Source organism: Myotis nattereri, assembly GCF_964212035.1.
Source record: "Myotis nattereri genome assembly, chromosome: 13".
In the NCBI taxonomy this organism is placed as follows: domain Eukaryota; kingdom Metazoa; phylum Chordata; class Mammalia; order Chiroptera; family Vespertilionidae; genus Myotis; species Myotis nattereri.
The window spans coordinates 40,600,277-40,617,991 of NC_138088.1; the positions used below are offsets into that span (position 1 = coordinate 40,600,277).

General features: G+C 49.6%; 1 protein-coding gene across 1 annotated transcript in view; it reads right to left on the reverse strand.

Moving 5' to 3' along the window:
- RRP12 (ribosomal RNA processing 12 homolog) overlaps nucleotides 1-12,784 on the reverse strand; it is a 30,898-nt gene extending 18,114 nt beyond the window's left edge. Inside the window, exons 1-13 of the mRNA XM_081104609.1 lie at nucleotides 12,567-12,784; nucleotides 11,801-12,030; nucleotides 9,347-9,430; nucleotides 8,191-8,267; nucleotides 7,549-7,654; nucleotides 7,232-7,348; nucleotides 5,984-6,122; nucleotides 5,766-5,893; nucleotides 4,461-4,559; nucleotides 3,775-3,866; nucleotides 2,003-2,114; nucleotides 1,701-1,798; nucleotides 627-741 (exon numbers count right to left, since the gene is read on the reverse strand). Coding sequence (XP_080960735.1) covers nucleotides 627-741; nucleotides 1,701-1,798; nucleotides 2,003-2,114; nucleotides 3,775-3,866; nucleotides 4,461-4,559; nucleotides 5,766-5,893; nucleotides 5,984-6,122; nucleotides 7,232-7,348; nucleotides 7,549-7,654; nucleotides 8,191-8,267; nucleotides 9,347-9,430; nucleotides 11,801-12,030; nucleotides 12,567-12,705 — 1,536 coding nt within the window. The 5' untranslated portion in view covers nucleotides 12,706-12,784. The remainder of the gene's footprint in view (nucleotides 1-626; nucleotides 742-1,700; nucleotides 1,799-2,002; nucleotides 2,115-3,774; nucleotides 3,867-4,460; nucleotides 4,560-5,765; nucleotides 5,894-5,983; nucleotides 6,123-7,231; nucleotides 7,349-7,548; nucleotides 7,655-8,190; nucleotides 8,268-9,346; nucleotides 9,431-11,800; nucleotides 12,031-12,566) is intronic.
- Between the last annotated feature and the right edge of the window lie 4,931 nt (nucleotides 12,785-17,715).

Sequence of the window (17,715 nt, forward strand, 5' to 3'; positions counted from 1 at the left end):
GGTCACCCCTCATGACCTCTCGGAGGAAGCCAGGTCTGCCCACCTCATCTATTAGAGCCCAGCCAGCCCCCGAGGAGCCTGCCATCCCAGGAGAAGGGAGTGGGTCAGTGAGGAAGGTGCCATGAGGCCGGGGCTGCTCCACTTGCCGACAAGGTGCCTGCAGCCTGTCCTCAGGTCCCACCCTCTCCCAAAGCTGACCCCTGACCCTTCGCTGGTTTACTCTGGGCTGCATGTAGTCACCTTCCTGAGACCTAAGGCTGCTTAAAGCACTATACTCATTCATTACAGAAAATTCAAAGAATTAAATATTAAAAGGTAACGGGTGCGGGAAGAGAATCACTCTGGTTCCCTATTCAAAACAATCAACTCCAGCCAACACTAGTGAAGAGCAGTGTGTGTGTGTGTGAGTGTGTGCGCGTGCGTGTGTGTGTGGGGGTTCTGCCCCTCTTCTTGTTCCTCCCATGATGGCCCAGTCACCTTCCTGGGGGCACAGTACTGGGCACCTGCTCTGGGCACTGTGGTGGTGGGTGGAGTTAAAGTGCAGAGGTAACAGAGACACAGGCCCCTTCTAGTCCAAAAGCCCAAGTGCCACTTCCTGCCCCGGCCCCAGCAGCCCCCCAACTTACCTTCTTCATCACAGGGTGGGCCTGCCTCCCACAGGCCTCGAAGAAGACACACAGCAGCTGCAACACGGAGTTCCAGGCCGCATGGAATTTGTATGTGAGGCCCTCCTCCACTGCCCTGCCAAGGGAGCAGGCAGTCAGGGCCCTGGCCACGCCCCCCGAGCCCTGGCCAGGAAGTCAACAGCTATACCATGAGCTATAGATCGCCAGCTGGCCGCTAGGGCAGGGCCCCCGGAAAGGCCAAAGGGGAGACCTAGCATTTATGAAGTGCCCACACTGCTCCCTGTGCTAAGAGTTTAATTTCTGTAACCTTTGAGCTTAAAGAAAAAGATGGGAGGCAGGTTATTTGTTCAATCTTCAGAAGGTGACACTGAGGCTCCAAGAAACGAAATAACCTGTCGGGGTCACTCTGCTGGTGGCCGCCTCCAAAGCCCATGCTTTCCTGGCCTGACCCAATGTGGACGGCAGGGTAAGACCCGGTGGTCTAGGCAGGATGCGGAAGCTGCACTAGGGAGCGCTGGCCCAGCCCCTTCCTGCATGTGCCACCTTGCTTGGCTCCATCTCCCAAAATCTAGCCCCTGGAGGCTTTAGGCAAGAATAGAACAGGGGTCAGTGTGGGGAAAAGAATGGGCTGGGGTGGGGCAGCTCTATTCTTGTTTTTTATTCTAGTTGGGCGACCTCAGCTTGTCCATCTGTAAAATGGGGTGAGTACCTATCTCCTAGAACCAGGATTACTAGTAGTTGCTATTTATTGAGCACCTAACTGGGCGCCAGGTACTGTTCTGACCACTTTGCACATATTACCTCATCTAATCCTCTCCTGCATTAGCCCCCTTTAACAGATGATGACCTTGAGGTATCGAGAGGTGGAGGAGCTAGTCCCAGATGACTGGCCTGAGAGTCCACACTCATGAGCACCACCCTGTGGTGCGTGGAACATGGCCAGGGCTCAAATCAACAGCAGCTGCTCTGGCACTGTGCACATGGCCAGTCAGTGACAAGCAGAGACCTTTCATTACAAGGCACTTTCCACAAGGTACACCCTATTCCTTCTTATCTCAGATACTATGCTCGCACCTGAACATCTTGGCGACACACTGGGCAGGGCCTGAGGCTGAGGAGGTCACAGAGCCGATGTCAGCCATGTGGGGAGCGACACATTCCTTCAGGATCTCCTGCAAAAGAGGCCGCAGCTGTCTAAGCCCAAGGCAGCCCCCAGTGCCACTGGGCCCTCCTATGGGGCTGCTTCCTGAAGCGTTTAGGAAGCCATCCCTCCCTGAGAACCTCCCCCCAGGATGCAGCTGGAGCCTGAGGCAACTGGCAGAACCCCTGTGCTCTCTGCTGCCCCCACTAAAGCTGGGGCTCAGGGGGCGCGGTACCTGGAGGCTCTGGGTGGCAGCTGTGACCACCTGTGAGTGGGGAGAGAGGAGGCAGGCCGTGGCAGTTCCAAAAAAGCGAGGGAGGTGACTCAGCCCGAGGTCGCGCTGCAGCCTGTCAAGACAAAACACTTCCGTGGGGCTAGGCTGGCCCTGAGCCTGGGGGACTGGATGGCTCCGGTCCAATGACAGTCACTGATGTGGGGAGCTCTACAGGGCCCTTCTTGTGGGCAATTTTAGAAAGTGCTGTCATTCAAGTAACAGCTACAGGTGGTAAAAAAATCAGGTGCTCGCAGTATGAAATAAATGTCTTCCTCACCAAACCTTTCTCCCAACTGACACTCAGATGCACTCCCCAGGGGAAAATCAAAGTTTCTCCAGTACTCCTCCAGAAGTTTTTATATGTATATAATAATAACAATCACTAAATTTATGTAACATTTATCACATGCCAAGTACTGACATAACCTGCATTCAGTCACTTAAAGCCTACAAAAGCCCCCGCAAACAAAACACAGAACATGAAGCCTTGCAAAAACTGAGATAAGCGTTATTACACTTAACATTTCCTAGACGAGGAAACTGAGGCACAGAAAAGTCAAGTACCTTGCCCAAGGCCACCCAGGTAGTGGAGGGCGGGTCAGGACCCACACCCTGGTAGTTTGGCTCCAGGGTGTGCAAATAATCACAGCATGCACGCTGCTCTGCACCTTGCTTTTTCTCAATGTATCTTGAAGGTCTTTCCACATCAGCATGTACACATCTACCTCAATTATCCCTGATGGCTGCCTCGTATTTCACGGTTTATATGTAACCAGTCCCTCCCTGGGGCACGGTTAGGCTGTCTCTAGGTTTTTTGCCATTAACCACGATGCTACCACAAACATCCCGACACAGTGTGGAAGTCCTGTGGGATAAATCCCGAGAAGCAAAGCGCGAAGCTATTTTGCCATTTTCCAGCACCGTCAGGTGAAAGGTGAAGGGTCTGGTGCAGGAAGGACATGGGCCTGGCAGACCTGGCTATGCCCCTGAATAGCCTCAAGACCAGCTGCTCGCAGTGCTTCCGTTTCTGGTTTATGAAATGGGCTAAGGCCTTCTTCGTGGGGTGGTCGTGATCAATGCTGGGAAACAGAGTGCGGGGGCGGGTGAGGTGGGGAGAACAGGCCAACGGAGCCCTTCAGTGAAGGGAGGACAGACACCCAGGTGGAGCCTCAGGGGCCTGAGAGACCCTCCTTCCAGGCAAAATGCAAGTCACCAATTGACACACCGAGTCCTCTCAGCCATACTTGTGAAAAGTGGAATTGCCAAGAGGCTACTGCTATTAAATGGTCAAGTTCAACTGTGAGTGTTATGACAGACCAAAGCAGAAACTGGGCTCACAGGACTATCCCAGAAGAGGGGACCATGAACTCAGGTGGGGAGTGGGAGAGAGCTGCAAAGTGGATGATATCCTCTGAGCAGGAAACCAACTGCACAGGATGCAGCCAGGGGTGACCAGATCAGGATGGCACCTGGGCCCCACCAGAGAGAAGTACCCTCGACCCATCCCTGTGGCTATGGCCAACACTCAGGCATCCGCCCCAGCTAACACAGGCTGTGCCACCCAGCCCCATGCCTCATAAAATAGGAGGTGGCTGCTACACACTCAACATGGAACTGCCACCATCCCCAGGAAGCTGAACCCTCTCTAGCTTCCAGCTCATGTCTTTCCCATCCGCACCGCAGGGCAGGTAGCCTGGCTGGGGGCCCTGGGCCACGCCTCCACCTCACCTTACCTGACCAGGTTGATGTGAGCTTTCTCCATGACCTTAAGCCAGGCCAGCAGTGGCTGTAAGTCATTCTCACTGGGAACGTAGTCATATAAGGCCTAGAGACGACACAGGAAATAAGCAGGTGTCTGAGCAAATGCGCTCAGCAGCAGCCCAGTGACAAAGACCCCTTCCATCCAGAGGCCCCAGCGTGTCCCACTGACAGGCCTACACATGCGGCCCCAGAATGCAGCGCCCCCTCAGCCTCCCAGCTCCATGAACCCTTCCAGTTCTGCTTCTATAGAAGTTTCTAGGAGCAGTGGAGTATAACTTGGGTCACAAAACCCACTGTGAACCTGACAAAAGCCACAGAGCCCTTCTCTGGAAAAATGAACATGAGCACACATTTTGCAAACAATGTGGGGGAGTTTCTGATCCTTCCCCAAATCCACCCACAGGTCCCTAAGGTTGAGAACCCCTGCTCAAAACACCATGAGACCTTGCTGGAATCATTAACTACCACCAAGTCAAGAGTCGGCTCCTCCAGCTCCTGTGGGTACGGATGTGGCTTTGGTGGAGTCTCCTGGCTGCCTGTCTACCACTCTCCTGCAATGGGGCAGCCCAGCCCAGCCCATTCAACCTCACCCTGCAGACAAGTAACAGGACCACCCCACCCCAACACGGCCATGCCCATCGCTATCGCCAAGTCTCACCGTGATGATCTGGGCATTGAGCTCTGCAGGCAGGGTACCTGGGCCAGGCTTGGCATGGAAGAGGCTGTGAAAGGCTTGCATGGCACAGGCTGTCACCAGCTGGAGAGGATACATAAGCTTAGAGAGCAACCTGCAAGCCCTGGGCTCCTCAACCTCCCACTCCAGCCAGTGAGCTGGGGGAAGGCTCGACCCCTGAACCTCAAACATGCCCCCCTCCCCCGCACCTGGACACTCAGAGCGCTGTCACTTTAGTAAACCTTGGCAGCCAATAAAAAATTTTAAATGACTTAAACAAAGACAATCTAGAAACATGAACAAAGTATTTTTTTGTTGTTAATCCTCACCCGAGGATATATTTCCGTTGATTTTTAGAGAAAGTGGAAGGGGAGAGACAAGAGAGAGAAACCTTGACGCGAGAGAGACAGCAATTGGTTGTCTCCCAATCACACTCCAACCGGGGCCGGGGATCAAGACTGCCCTTGACCGGAATCGAACCCGAGACCCTTCAGGCCAACCCTCTATCCACTGAGCCAAACTGACTAGGGCATAAACAAAGTATTTTTAACATAAAGGGCTAAAAGATAAAAGAGCAGGTGATGAGTGGTCTGGATACCATCATCACAACTGTACTTCATGTATGTTAACTTATCCAAAGAGAAAATGTCTGAAAAGATACACAGTAAGTTGCTGGCACTATTTATCTTAGGAAGTGAGAGTTGAAGGGAAAACAAAGACTTGTATTTTTTACTTTATAAATTCCTGAAAGGTTTTTCCCTTTTAAATGGTGATCATGCTATTTTTATAACCAGTACTTTAAAATATGTGTATGAGTAAACACTACAAGAGAACACATAAAGATGAACAGAATTGTGCTAGGATAGCAGAAATGTAGGGGATCGTTCTTATGTATCTTTAACATCATCACACAGACGTCAGTAACTTAGGGGGGAAAAAGAGAAATAACTGTGACTGTGGTTCGAGTAGAGCTCAAGGCAGGGAGAGGACGGACGCTTGACCAGCCCCACCACAGTTCCAGCTCACTCTGCTCTGATCGCTGAGGCCAGCTCCCAACTGGACCAGGACCCAGAAGCCGGCCCAGCCTGCCTGACACTGGGGATGAGATGGAGTCCTTGGTTGTAGCGAGGAGCAGGGCCAGAGCAAGGAGACACTCAGGCCCTGCCTTTGGCCTTACCAGGGAGTTCCCTGAGAGCCAGCACCACGGGCCTGGGGTCTGCAGCTAGACCCCCACCACCCTCAGACCACCCTCAGTGTGCCCCTGCCCGCTGGCTCTCAGCCTGAGCTCACCACATGGCTCAAGGTCATGACCCTGAGGAGAGCCTCACTGCAGTTCTTCACCAGGCCCTCCGGGAGGCAGGGCAGCAGGTCCTTCAGCAGTGTCAGCATGTGCAGCGTGGTGGTGGCCTCCTTGGAGCCTGGCAGAGCAAGGGGAGCTGAGACTCCAGCCCGCTCACTGCTGCGGGCCCTGTCCTCCCCGCAGGCCCCACCCGCAGCCTGGCTCCTACCTCCAGACTTCTCAATCTCCTGGATGCAGAACTTGGCGGTGGACGTGGCAGCAGGGTGGTGGGCAGGAGCCTTCTCACCAAACATGAATTCACTGCCCTTGATGACCGAGCACACGCCATGCTGGGCAGCCTTCCGGATCTGAGGGGTATAGGAAGGGGGTGAGGGCAGGGCCAGCATTCAACCAGCAGCTGGGGTGGCCGGAACAACCGCCCACCAAGAAGGAGCGACCACACACCACCCACATGGTCCATGCTACACCTTGGGCTTCAAGAATATTCACCCGAGCTATGGAGTGAGACCAACCCTGGCTCTAATTCCTGCTATCCTCCTAACCCACCACACAGCCCGAAGCAAGCCAAGCAACTTAATCTCTGAGCTTCCATGTCCTCATCTTTACAGCAGAGAGCCATTCAATCATGCAGGCATCAGCAACATTGAGTGTCCCCCAAGCCAGCACTGTTCTTACACTGTTCCCAGTGCTGGCAGCGTGGCAGCGAACAGAGCACACAACTCGTGTTCTATTTGGGAGGCAGAAACAAACAGCCATACACCAGGAGGCAAAAGTACTTTGCAGACAACAAAGCAGAGCTATTAATCTTTATCTGACAGTCAGAAAGGTGTCACTCCAGTAAAGTGACATTGTAGCAGAGACCTGAAGAAATGGCAAGTTCACACGGATACCCATGGAAAGAGGCGTGAGCCACCTGGGATAACAGAGCTCAGCCCAGTGAGCGATGACTATGACTGGTATCACTATTACATGCTTCCTGCCCTTTATTTCAGGAGGAAATGACGGCCAACCAGCACTTACTGAGCACCCGGCCTGTGAGGACCACCGGAGTCTCCCCGCACCCTCACAGCAAGGACGATATTATTAGCCTTCTTTCTCAGCTGGGAAACCAAGGCTCAGAGATTAAGTAACTTGCCCAAGGTCGCAGCACAAGCGGTGAGTCCAGTATCCAACTCGGTGTGACTCCAAAGCCCCCTCAGCCTCCTGCCACTCTAACTAATCTGTCACCACCCAGTGAGGCGGCAGAAACTCAGAAGGGCCTGACAGTGAACATCCCTCCTGTAGGAGCTGCCCCTCGCTTGCTGGGAGCTGGGCAGATGGGACCTCAGAGGCAAGAAACAGAACTTCTGGGCCCGCTCCCCATCCCACTCAGACAAGCCGGCCCTGCCCCGCCCCCCCCCCCCCCCCCCCCGAGTGGCTGATCCATTCCCATATTCTGGGGGCCCAGCAGTCTCACCTTGGGCTTGGCGTGCACGGTGAAGCTCAGCAGCCCATGGTACACCTGCAGGGTCACGGGGTAGCCCCAGGCCTCCAGGTCCTGCTTCCGCAGAAGGGTGGCCAGGCACGAGAGGACCTTGAAGAGGAGAGTCAGGGTCTCTCAGCTCCACCCTCTTCAGCCAGGCAGGGAAAAAGCCCAGCTTCTCACGGACTCCACCAAATCCCAAAGGGATCCACCCGAGGGTCCACAGAGTGCCCACCCCCGTCAGGGAGAACCCATGCTTTGGCCGCTGTTCTGGACGACAGCAGAGGAGAAACTGAGAAACAACTACTAACCCATCGGAGGGCAGAGGTGGAGCCACTGCTGGCCTGGGCTGACAGGATACTCATGAAGGCTTTAGAGGTATCCGAAAACTTCTTAATGAGCACAGGACTGGGCACACTGCAGGAGAGAACAGGGAAAGTCAGAGTTCCAGAGGGGCCTCCGAAAGCAGCTGGTACAGCCCCGCCCTGGTCTGAAGGAGGAAGCTAGACAGAGGGAGGCAGCACTGGCCTGTCACTCAGCACGTGAGCAACAGTCAAGACAAGAGCTCACTCTTCCTGACACCCAGGACAGTGAGATCTGCATGGCACCTGAGCTGCCTGCCTCCCTTGCCTTCTTCACTACCCATTCTCTAAACTACCCACTAGATGGGCCCAATAAACTCACGCCATTCCTCTCCCCACCTGCCCCTGGCACCAACATTCTATCCCATCACTCCTGCCCCACTGACTGCACCAGGGCTGCCCCTTGCCAGGCTCCAGCACGCAGGCTCTGTCTACAGGCTCCTGAGCCGCCCCCGAGCCAGATGCAGAATGCCACCGATACTCCAGTATCCTTTTGTTTTGTTTAGCAATTCCTTGATCCTGCTCCTCCCGTCCACACTCCCTTCTCCTCTCCACAAAGAGCCTTGGGTCCAGACAGAACCCAGGACTCACCGCTTCAGGACAAGGTTCAGCAGGTAAGCAACAGCAGCCAGAGACTCTGGGGACTCCACCGCTTCCATTGTTGTCATCTGAGGACCAGATCACAGGGGGTGTGAGCAGGAAATGTGCCATGCTGGGCAAGCTGGGTGCTGGGGGCACCATGTGCCCAGAAGAACAGTTATGACCAAGAAGGCAGTCAAAGGTTCAAATCCCCGAGATGCTACTGTTTGTCTTGGGCTGGAAACAACCTTTCTGTGACTCAGTTTCCTCATTTATAAAATACGGATAATAGTGCTTAAAAGTTGTTGTGAGGCTTAACTGAATTAACACATGTGAAACAATTAGAATCCTGCCTGGCACACGATAAAAACCTTATACTGCTATGTAATTTACTCAATTTTTCTAGAGCAGAGATTGGCAAGCTTTCTCTGTAAAGGGCCAGATAAGAAATATTTTAGGCTTTACAGTCTATTTACGGTTTCTATTGCATATTCTTCTTTTGAGTGTTTTAACAATCCTTTAGAAACATAAAAACCACTCTTAGCTCTCAGGCTGTAAAGAAATAGGCCATGGGTCAGATTACATCTTTGGGCAGTAGTTTGCCAACCCCACTCTAAAGTAGTGGTTCTAAATATGATTGAGGATTCCCCAAAGGTTCTGCTTATGTAGGTTATACCTACTGATATTTGCCATAATAGAATTAAAACTGAGAAAATTTCAAACCACAAGAATATGAAAGCACAATTCAGTTAGCTGTCAAAATAATGTCATCAGACATCACATAACTTCTGGAAAACTCCATGGTACACTCAAGAGTGAGAAAGAGATAAATGATGTTCTAATATTATTATGGAAATAATTCTGACCTAGTCAACTCCCCAAAAGGGTCTTGGGGACCCCCCAGACCACACTTTGAGAAGCATTTTTCTAGAGGATCCCCTGGGCCTTACTCAACTTCATAGATCAAGGGGATAAAACCCAAAGTAGTGAATTTTTGTTTTACACGAAAATGCAGCAAATACCACTAGCCTTTCCAAGCCACGGGAGAATGACTGACGTACGTTCACCTGTTCAGGTGGTCCTTCTCTCCCCACATGCCAGGGGCACCGTCTTAGAGCCTGAGTAACTGGCTGCTCTGAACACCCACCCCCAGGTCACACCCACTCACCAGGGCTGCAAAGTACTCAGTCTCCGTCTCCTTCCCGCCCTGGGAGCGGATCACCTCTGTGACAGCAGCCAGGACCGCACAGATCTGCGCATGGAGGAGAAGGCACCTGTGACATCTGTTCCACATCTAACCCACCCGACGGTCGCCTCGTTTCCTCGCTCCTTCACAGATTAATCTTCGGGTAGCCCAGAGGTTGAGCAGCATTCAGAGACAGAGGTACACACCACAGAGCCAGCACACAGGAAGCTGAGAACATATTTGCCAAAATTCCACCCCTATGATGCCTTCTCTTATAGAAATACCTGCACAAATGTGTGAGCGTTTTATGTACAAGTGTGTTTACCGCAGCAACAAATTAGAACAACCAAGCAGCCACCAAGGGGATTTAATATACTATTATGATTTAATAATTAATGATAGACTCAAATACTATGTAACTATTGAAAAGAATAAGGAACAATTATGTACATTAACACAGCATTACTGTTTAGTCAGGGGGAAAGTTGCAGATCACTGCATATAAAATATAAACCTCAACAAAATGTAGATAAAATATACAAAAAAGTTTAGAACAGTAATATTGACAAGAGGTTATTGTGCATCTAAAATGTGGCTAGTGTAACGGAGGAACTGAATCTTTAATTTTAAAATTTTAATTAAATGTAAAAACGAGTACTTGATCTAGTTATTGGAAAACAGATTTAGAACTTGTATATACACATGAATCTACTTTTGCAACTGTAAGTTCTATAAACTCTAAATACAAATCAAGCCCTAGCCGGTTTGGCTCAGTGGATAGAATATCAGCCTGCAGCACAGATTCCATTCTAGTCAAGGGCACATGCCCGGGTTGTGGGCTCGATCCCCAGTAGGGGGCATGCAGGAGGTAGCCAATCAATGATTCTCTGTCATCATTGATATTTCTATCTCTCTCCCTCTCCCTTCCTCTATGAAATCAATAAAAATACATTTAAAAAAAATACAAATCAAGTATTTCCAACAAAGATAGAGCACCCAAATGGAGATTTTAAGAGTAAAATACATACTAGACTTTGAAGACTTAGTATGATAAAAATTTAAAGCATCTCATTATTTTTATATTGGTTATATATTGAAATGGTATTTTGGATATACTGGGTAAAATCAAATATATTATTAAGATTAATTTCCTGGCAGGGTGGCTCAGTCAGTTGGAGCATTGTCCCGTACACCAAAAGGTTTCAGGTTCGATCCCTGAGTACATGAAGCAACCAACTGATGTTTCTCTCTCTTTCCCTCCCTCTCCTTCCCTCCATTCCTTCTTCTCTCTCTAAAATCAGTGAGAACATACCCCCCAGGTGGGGATTTTAAAAAAGATTAATTTCACCTGCTTTTTACATTCTTTAACATGGCCACTAGGAGATTAAAATTATATTTATAACTTGTATTACATTTCTGTTGGACAGGGGGGCCTAGGGAGATATACAATGATCCATTAACAGTAGCCACCACGAAGTTGGTAGAACAACTTTCACATTTCATTCTACTCACATCATTTTGGTACCATTTATAATTTTGACATTTTTCTTTCTTTTTTCTTAATCCTCACGCAAGGATATTTTTTCCACTGATTTTTAGAGCGAGTTGAAGGGAGGGAAGGAGGGAGGGAGAGGGAGAGAGAGAGAGACAGTGACAGAGACATCGATGTGAGAGACACATCAATTGGCTGTCCGGGGCTGGGGACAGAACCTGCAACCAGGTATGTGTCCTTGACTGGGAATCGAACCTGCAACTCTTCTGTCTGAAGGCTGACGCTTTAACCACTGAGCAAACCAACCAGGGCTCTCTCTTTTTTTTTAATTATAAGAGAAAGTTTATTTAGAAAGTTAAAAAGATAGAAGTGAGCCAGATGGGCTGCTTAAGCTTAGGAAACAAGTTACAGAAGCAAAAGAAGGGCCCTTGGAGCTTAGGAGATGGAAAGGCAAAAGTAATGTCCTAGGGGAAACCAAAGGGGACTGGAAAGGCTCAGCGTGCTCCCGAGAAGGGGGAGCATGCTGCCATTTTTCATTTAAACAATGAAAAGGTATAAATATACATCATTTGAAAATATAAACTAAAAATAGTAAATTTAGTTGTTATATAAGCAACATTTTCCAACCCGTTACTTGGCATGAAATATTCGACAAAGGTTTCTCTAAAATATTCTTTGTAAAAAATCCTGTTTCGGTACAGTTGAAGAGAAGAATGGGAAATACTTCTCCCATGAAGGACTTTACACTTGAGCAGGGGAGATGCTGTTAGAAAAAGCAGAAAGTGGAACCTGCCCCAGGAGAAGTAATAAGCAGGGAACACCAAGGGTCGGAGAGGTGACGCATCACCCAGAAATCCCAGCTGCTGTCACCAGACACCAAGGAAGTAACAAGCAGGCGCCTGGCCGCTCTTCCCCACCCCACGCCCTCTGACCCTCCCCGCTACCTCCTTGTGGGCGGCCGAGTTGGACTCCCAGAAGCGCTGCACTTTGCTGAAGGTGACGTTAGTGCAGTCGGAGAGGCCGCTTAGGAAGGTGGCCGAGGACTTCTCCGTGAGAGCCGGCGCCTCCTCGTCTTCCATAGCCGCCTCCGCGGCTTCGCTCTTGTCCGGGCGCAGGGACCCTGACTGCAGCTCATTGTGCAACTTCAACGCATCAACTGTCAAGTCGCTCTTTCCTGCAAACCCGAGGCACAAAGTAAGACCCCAACTTCTACCCTTCCGTCCAGGAGAAAAAGCATCACCTGTAAGAAACGAACCGGTGGAGTCCAGGCCCCCAACCCAACCCAAGAGGCTGAATTCTGAACCGGTCTTTCTCATCAGCCCACTGTACGCCTAGAACTTAGAAAAGCCAAAAAGGGAACCCTCCTGGTGAAAGTTTCTGCTTCCCTGTCCTGACGGCAGAAGCGCCGGTGGGAACCGGCTGGGGGCTGCACTCGGAGGCATGGAACATAAATGAAGGTGAAAACGCTTTGAAAAGAGCCACCAGATTAATTATAGCCACAAGCGCCAACTCCGACACCCTTAGACAAGTCATTTCCCTGCTGTGGACTCAGTTTACGCAGCTGTTAAATAGGCTTGTACAGCCGGCTCCAGACCTGACAGTCCTGACAGTCCATGACAGGACCAATGCCTGGGCCGGAGGGGCCAGATCCACCCGGCCCCAGGCCGTCCAGAACCCCGCCGCCGGCGCGCCCGGGGCGGACTCCGCTACCTGAGGGCCGGCTGAAGAAACGGCTGCGGGCGGCCTGGCGGTGGCGGCAGATGGCGGGGTTGCTGTCGCTGCTATGGCCTTTCTTCCAGCGTTTCAACTTGGCCGAGACTCCGGAGGGCAGCTTCCCGGAACGACCCATGTCGACTAAGTTTAAAGGACCGGCTGCCAGGGACGCAGCTACACGCGGAGAACCCACATGGGTTCTCAGCCCGCTCCGCTTCCTCTTCCTCTGGCGTCACTTCCGGATGTGCGTCCGTTGCCATAGCAAAACAGTCAACATCCGGTTCTACGTTTCCTCCAGACTCCGATTCATCGGAGGGGCTCGGAGATTTGTCGCTCAGGAAGAAGTTGTGTTGCTAAGGAATCCCCTCCACTCCTACGCCAAGGCCACGGTTCTTGGCCACAGGGGTGAGCCATATAAAACTGGAATTCCTTTGCAGGTTAAAAAACAAACCAACTTACATTTATATTTTTTAAAACCTAATTTCAAAAGTTAAGCATAGAAACATTATTTGAAAGAGTCAAAACCTGGCCAAACCTGAAAGTAAAAAATCAGTTTGGCTGAAAAGAGAAAAAAACCGTGAGTGATGCTCTAAACCTGCTTACCTATTTTCATTTATTACTGGCAATACCCAATGGCTAAGCCAAGCATGTCACACTCAAAGGCTAACACGGGCCAAATAAACAAGGTTTAAATTTATGTGGGCTGCAAAAAAACAAAAGCTTCAATTTTCATAGAAATGTAGGTTTAATTCGATGAGAGACATGCTGAATACAAAGGGCAGAAATAACAGTAATTGTTAACATAAAATAATAGAAGATTTTAATAAAAATTAATATTTGTTCTTGAACATTAACTTACCAGACACTGAATAACTGCACCAATTAATAAGCGTAACACAAATAAACTTACTTTTCTTCTTCTCTGAAAGCGAAATATTTCCTGTTGCGCACACCAAACAAGTCAGTCCAAGACTAATGACGTGGCCATTGGCTGCTAAAATATTCGCTGCTAGTGTTAGTGGAGAGAAATGGTGCGCCTGCGCGTAAGGTGCATAAGGGAAATAAATGCAACACGATTATAGTAATCAGTCATTAACGAACGTTGTAGTTTGTTATTAATAATTATGTATAACAGGGTATTGTAAAAATTAAGTTATATTTTTATTAAAACGTTTCTTACATACCGTTATATTTGCTGGGCTGCAGAAATATGTGTTGTGGGCTACATGTAGCCCGAGGGCCGCGAGTTTGACGTGCTTGGGCTAAGCTGTCCTTGCCAGATGAACAGCACTCAATCCATGCTTGTTAATTTCCTCTTCTAATTCCACTTCAGAACCAGCAGCCAATCCAGAATTCATTCTCAATTCCCTGCAATCCTCCCCAAAATCTTTTAGCCAGAACCCAAACCTTACAAAAGATGCTACCCTCCCCTCTTTTGTGAGGAATTCCCTCCCTCACTTAAAAATAAAAAACCTGATTTTGTCAGACTAAGACTTGATCCTGGTGGGTTTTGACTGATTAGGCTTTCAACGGTCATTTTACAATTTTTTTTTGGCTCCTATTAGTAAGACACTTTGAAATTCAATCTAAATCAGTGATTTTCAACCAGTGTGCCATGGCACGCTGCTGTGCCACAGAGGTGCACTGGTGTGTACTGCAAGAATTTAAAAAGCATGCAATACACAACTAGTCAGGGGCACTGACCTTTTTCCCTTAGATTGTCAAATAAAAAAATGGCAACAGCCTATGCAACAATAACTGTCCTGTGAATGAATCAAAATTATACCTATTTTTTTGTCCTATGGGCAAAAAATATAGCATTTTTGGTGTGCTGCAGAATTTTAGTAATTAGTTTATGTGTCCCATGAGATAAAAGAGGTTGAAAATCGCTGTTCTAAATGAACCAGAAGTCAACAGAGTTTTTGCATCCAGCTTCTTTCACTTGCAATGGATGGCAGCTGGGAACACAAGCTAAGCTAACCAGATGCTGGACTGGACTGTGCTTTAATATGCAGCTGAGAGTCTAGGCCAGGGGTGGGCAAACTTTTTTTTTTTAATTTTAGAGAGAGATTGACTTGTTGTTCTACATTCTTATATTCATTGGATGGTGCCTGTGTGTGCCCTGACCAGTGATCAAACCCGAAATCTGACATATTGGGATGACCCTCCAACCAATTGATCAGTTTAGGCCAGGGTCTTGACATTCCAATCTTTTCTTTTAAAAATATATTTTATTGATTTTTTACAGAGAGGAAGGGAGAGAGATAGAGAGTTAGAAACATCGATGAGAGAGAAACATCGATCAGCCGCCTCCCACACATCTTCTGGGGATGTGCCCACAACCCAGGTACATGCCCTTGACCGGAATCAAACCTAGGACCTTTCAGTCCGCAGGCCGACACTCTATCCACTGAGCCAAACCGGTTTCGGCTGGGCAAACTTTTTGACTCGAGGGCCACAATGGGTTCTTAAACTGGACCGGAGGGCCGGAACAAAAGCATGGATGGAGTGTTTGTGTGAACTAATATAAATTCAAAGTAAACATCTGCACTAATAAAAGAGAAAAATGGCCGAAACCGGTTTGGCTCAGTGGATAGAGCGTTGGCCTGCGGACTGAAAGGTCCCAGGTTCGATTCCGGTCAAGGGCATGTACCTGGGTTGCAGGCACATCCCCAGTGGGGGATGTGCAGGAGGCAGCTGATCGATGTTTCTCTCTCATCGATGTTTCTAACTCTCTATCCCTCTCCCTTCCTCTCTGTAAAAAATCAATAAAATATATTTAATAATAAAAAAAAAAATAAAATAAAAGAGAAAAATGGTAATTGGCGTACGATGATACCCTTTTCATTGGCTAATCAGGGCTATATGCAAATTAACTGCCAACTAAGATTGGCAGTTAACTGCCAACTAAGATTGGCAGTTAACTGCCAACAAGATGGCGGTTAATTTGCATATGTAGGCACAATGCAGGGAGGCGAAAGGGAAAGCAGGAAGAAGCCCCCTGCCACTGACAGTGATCGGAAACCCAGGGGGGAGCTAAGAGCTGGGGGGCAGGGCAAAGGCGGCCCTGGGGCCACCTTTCCCCTGCCCCCCAGCCATGATCGGAGAATCAGGTGCCTTTTCCGCCCTGGCCAGTGATAGCAGGAAGTAGGGGTGGAGCCAGCGATGGCAGCTGGGCAAGGTCGAAGCTGGCAGTCCCAGGAGCTAGGGGCCCCTTGCCTGGGCCTAAAGCGAAGCCTACGATCGTGGGGCCGCTGCAGCTGTGGGTCCCCGCTGCCCGGGCTGGACATCTCAGCTAAAGGCATCCTGCAGAGGCAGGGGCGGAGCCCACGCGATCGCGGCCCCCCCTCCCACCTCCCCCTGCCACTGCAGGTCCCCGCTGCCCAGGCCGGACGCCTAGGCCAGAGGTGTCAGGCCTGGGCAAGGGGCCGATCCAGTGATTGGAGGGTGATGGGGGTCAACGCCTGAGGGCTCCCAGTATGTGAGAGGGGGCAGGCTGGGCTGAGGGACACTCCCACCCCCCCCCCCCAGCCACACACACACCCAGTGCACGAATTTCGTGCACCGGGCCCCTAGTCATTACATAAAAGGGTACGGTCTTTTTTTTTTTTTTTTTAGTTTTATTTATTTCAAACGGGCCGGATCCGGCCTGCGGGCCGTAGTTTGCCCACGGCTGGTCTAGGCAGTGGCCTTAATTCTGGCCCTGCTAAAGAAAAGATGGACTTCTTCCATGGCAGGACCGATGAAGATGAGACCTTGGAGAGAAACTCCCTTAATCTTACATCATCAATAGAGCTTTCCACAAAACCCATGATACCCCATACTCCTGTGGGGGCCTTGGGAAATTCTTTTCCCTCACAGCACCCCAAGAACTCTGCTTCCACCAATAACACTGTGATGTAAATGTGTTCCCCCAAAATTCATACGTTGAAATCCTAACTCCCAAAAATAATAGTATTAGAAGGTAGGATCTTTGGGAGGTACTTAAAAGTCTTGAGGATGGATCCCTCATGAATGGAATGGGTGTCTTATAACAGAAAGTCCAGAAAGATCCCCAGCCCCTTCCACCATGTGAAGACACGGTGAGCAAGGCAATGGCTATGAAATAGAAAGCAGGTTCTTACCCAACCATGCTGGCACCCTGATCTCAGACTTCCAGTTGCCAGAACTGTAAGAAATAAATTTCTGGTGCTAGCCGGTTTGGCTCAGTGGATAGAGCGTTGGCCTTCGGACTGAAAGGTCCCCGGTTCGATTCCGGTCCAGGGCACATGCCCAGGTTGTGGGCTCGATCCCCCGTAGAGGGCGTGCAGGAGGCAGCTGATCAATGATGTTTCTTTGTCTCTCATCATTGATGTTTCTTTGTATCTCTCTCTCCCTACCCCTTCCTCTCTGAAATCAATAAAAATATATTAATTAATAAATAAATAAATAAATAAATAAATAAAACCACTAATTAAGGGTAAAACCCTACAAAGAGGCAGCAATACCAACCAGGCAGGCTGGGATTTTGCAAATCAGATGGGGAGATGAAGAGGCCCATGGTCATGACAGTCTTCCCATTCTTTCTCTAGGCAGAGACACCTGCTGGCTTCCAAATGAGTGTGCATCACACTGGATGGAGCCTCTGGACGAACTGCTAATCTGGAATGGGCATTGGCGGACTACTGGCCATCTGCTGGCCCTCCATCCCGAGATAACCGCTCAGAGCCTCCTCCAGGTAGCGTGTTGTGAGAGAACCCCAGGGTTCGCTTTTTTGGTAAAGAACCAACCTCCCCGACCCTGAATTCTAGCAACATCTTCCATCGGAAGCATTGGCATTGCCATGATTAGCCACACTGCAGACAGTGAATGAGGACACTCACATCTGTAGGGCGGGTCCCCTGGCTATACCCTCTGGGTCAGGGTCCAAGGACCACCGCTGCTGTGTGACTTGGAGCAAGTCACAGTCCTCTCGGAGCCTGTTTTCCTCACTTGTAAAGTGGAGATAAGAAGCCTATCCATGGGGTTCATGAGAACTCGGCATGACAAGATAAGACCTGTAATTATAAAGTGTTTATCAGCACACTGCTCCGCACATAGTGAGTCGACAGTAAGTGGGTACTAATTATTTTTATCCAAAAAACTCTACTTGGGATCCAGAACACTT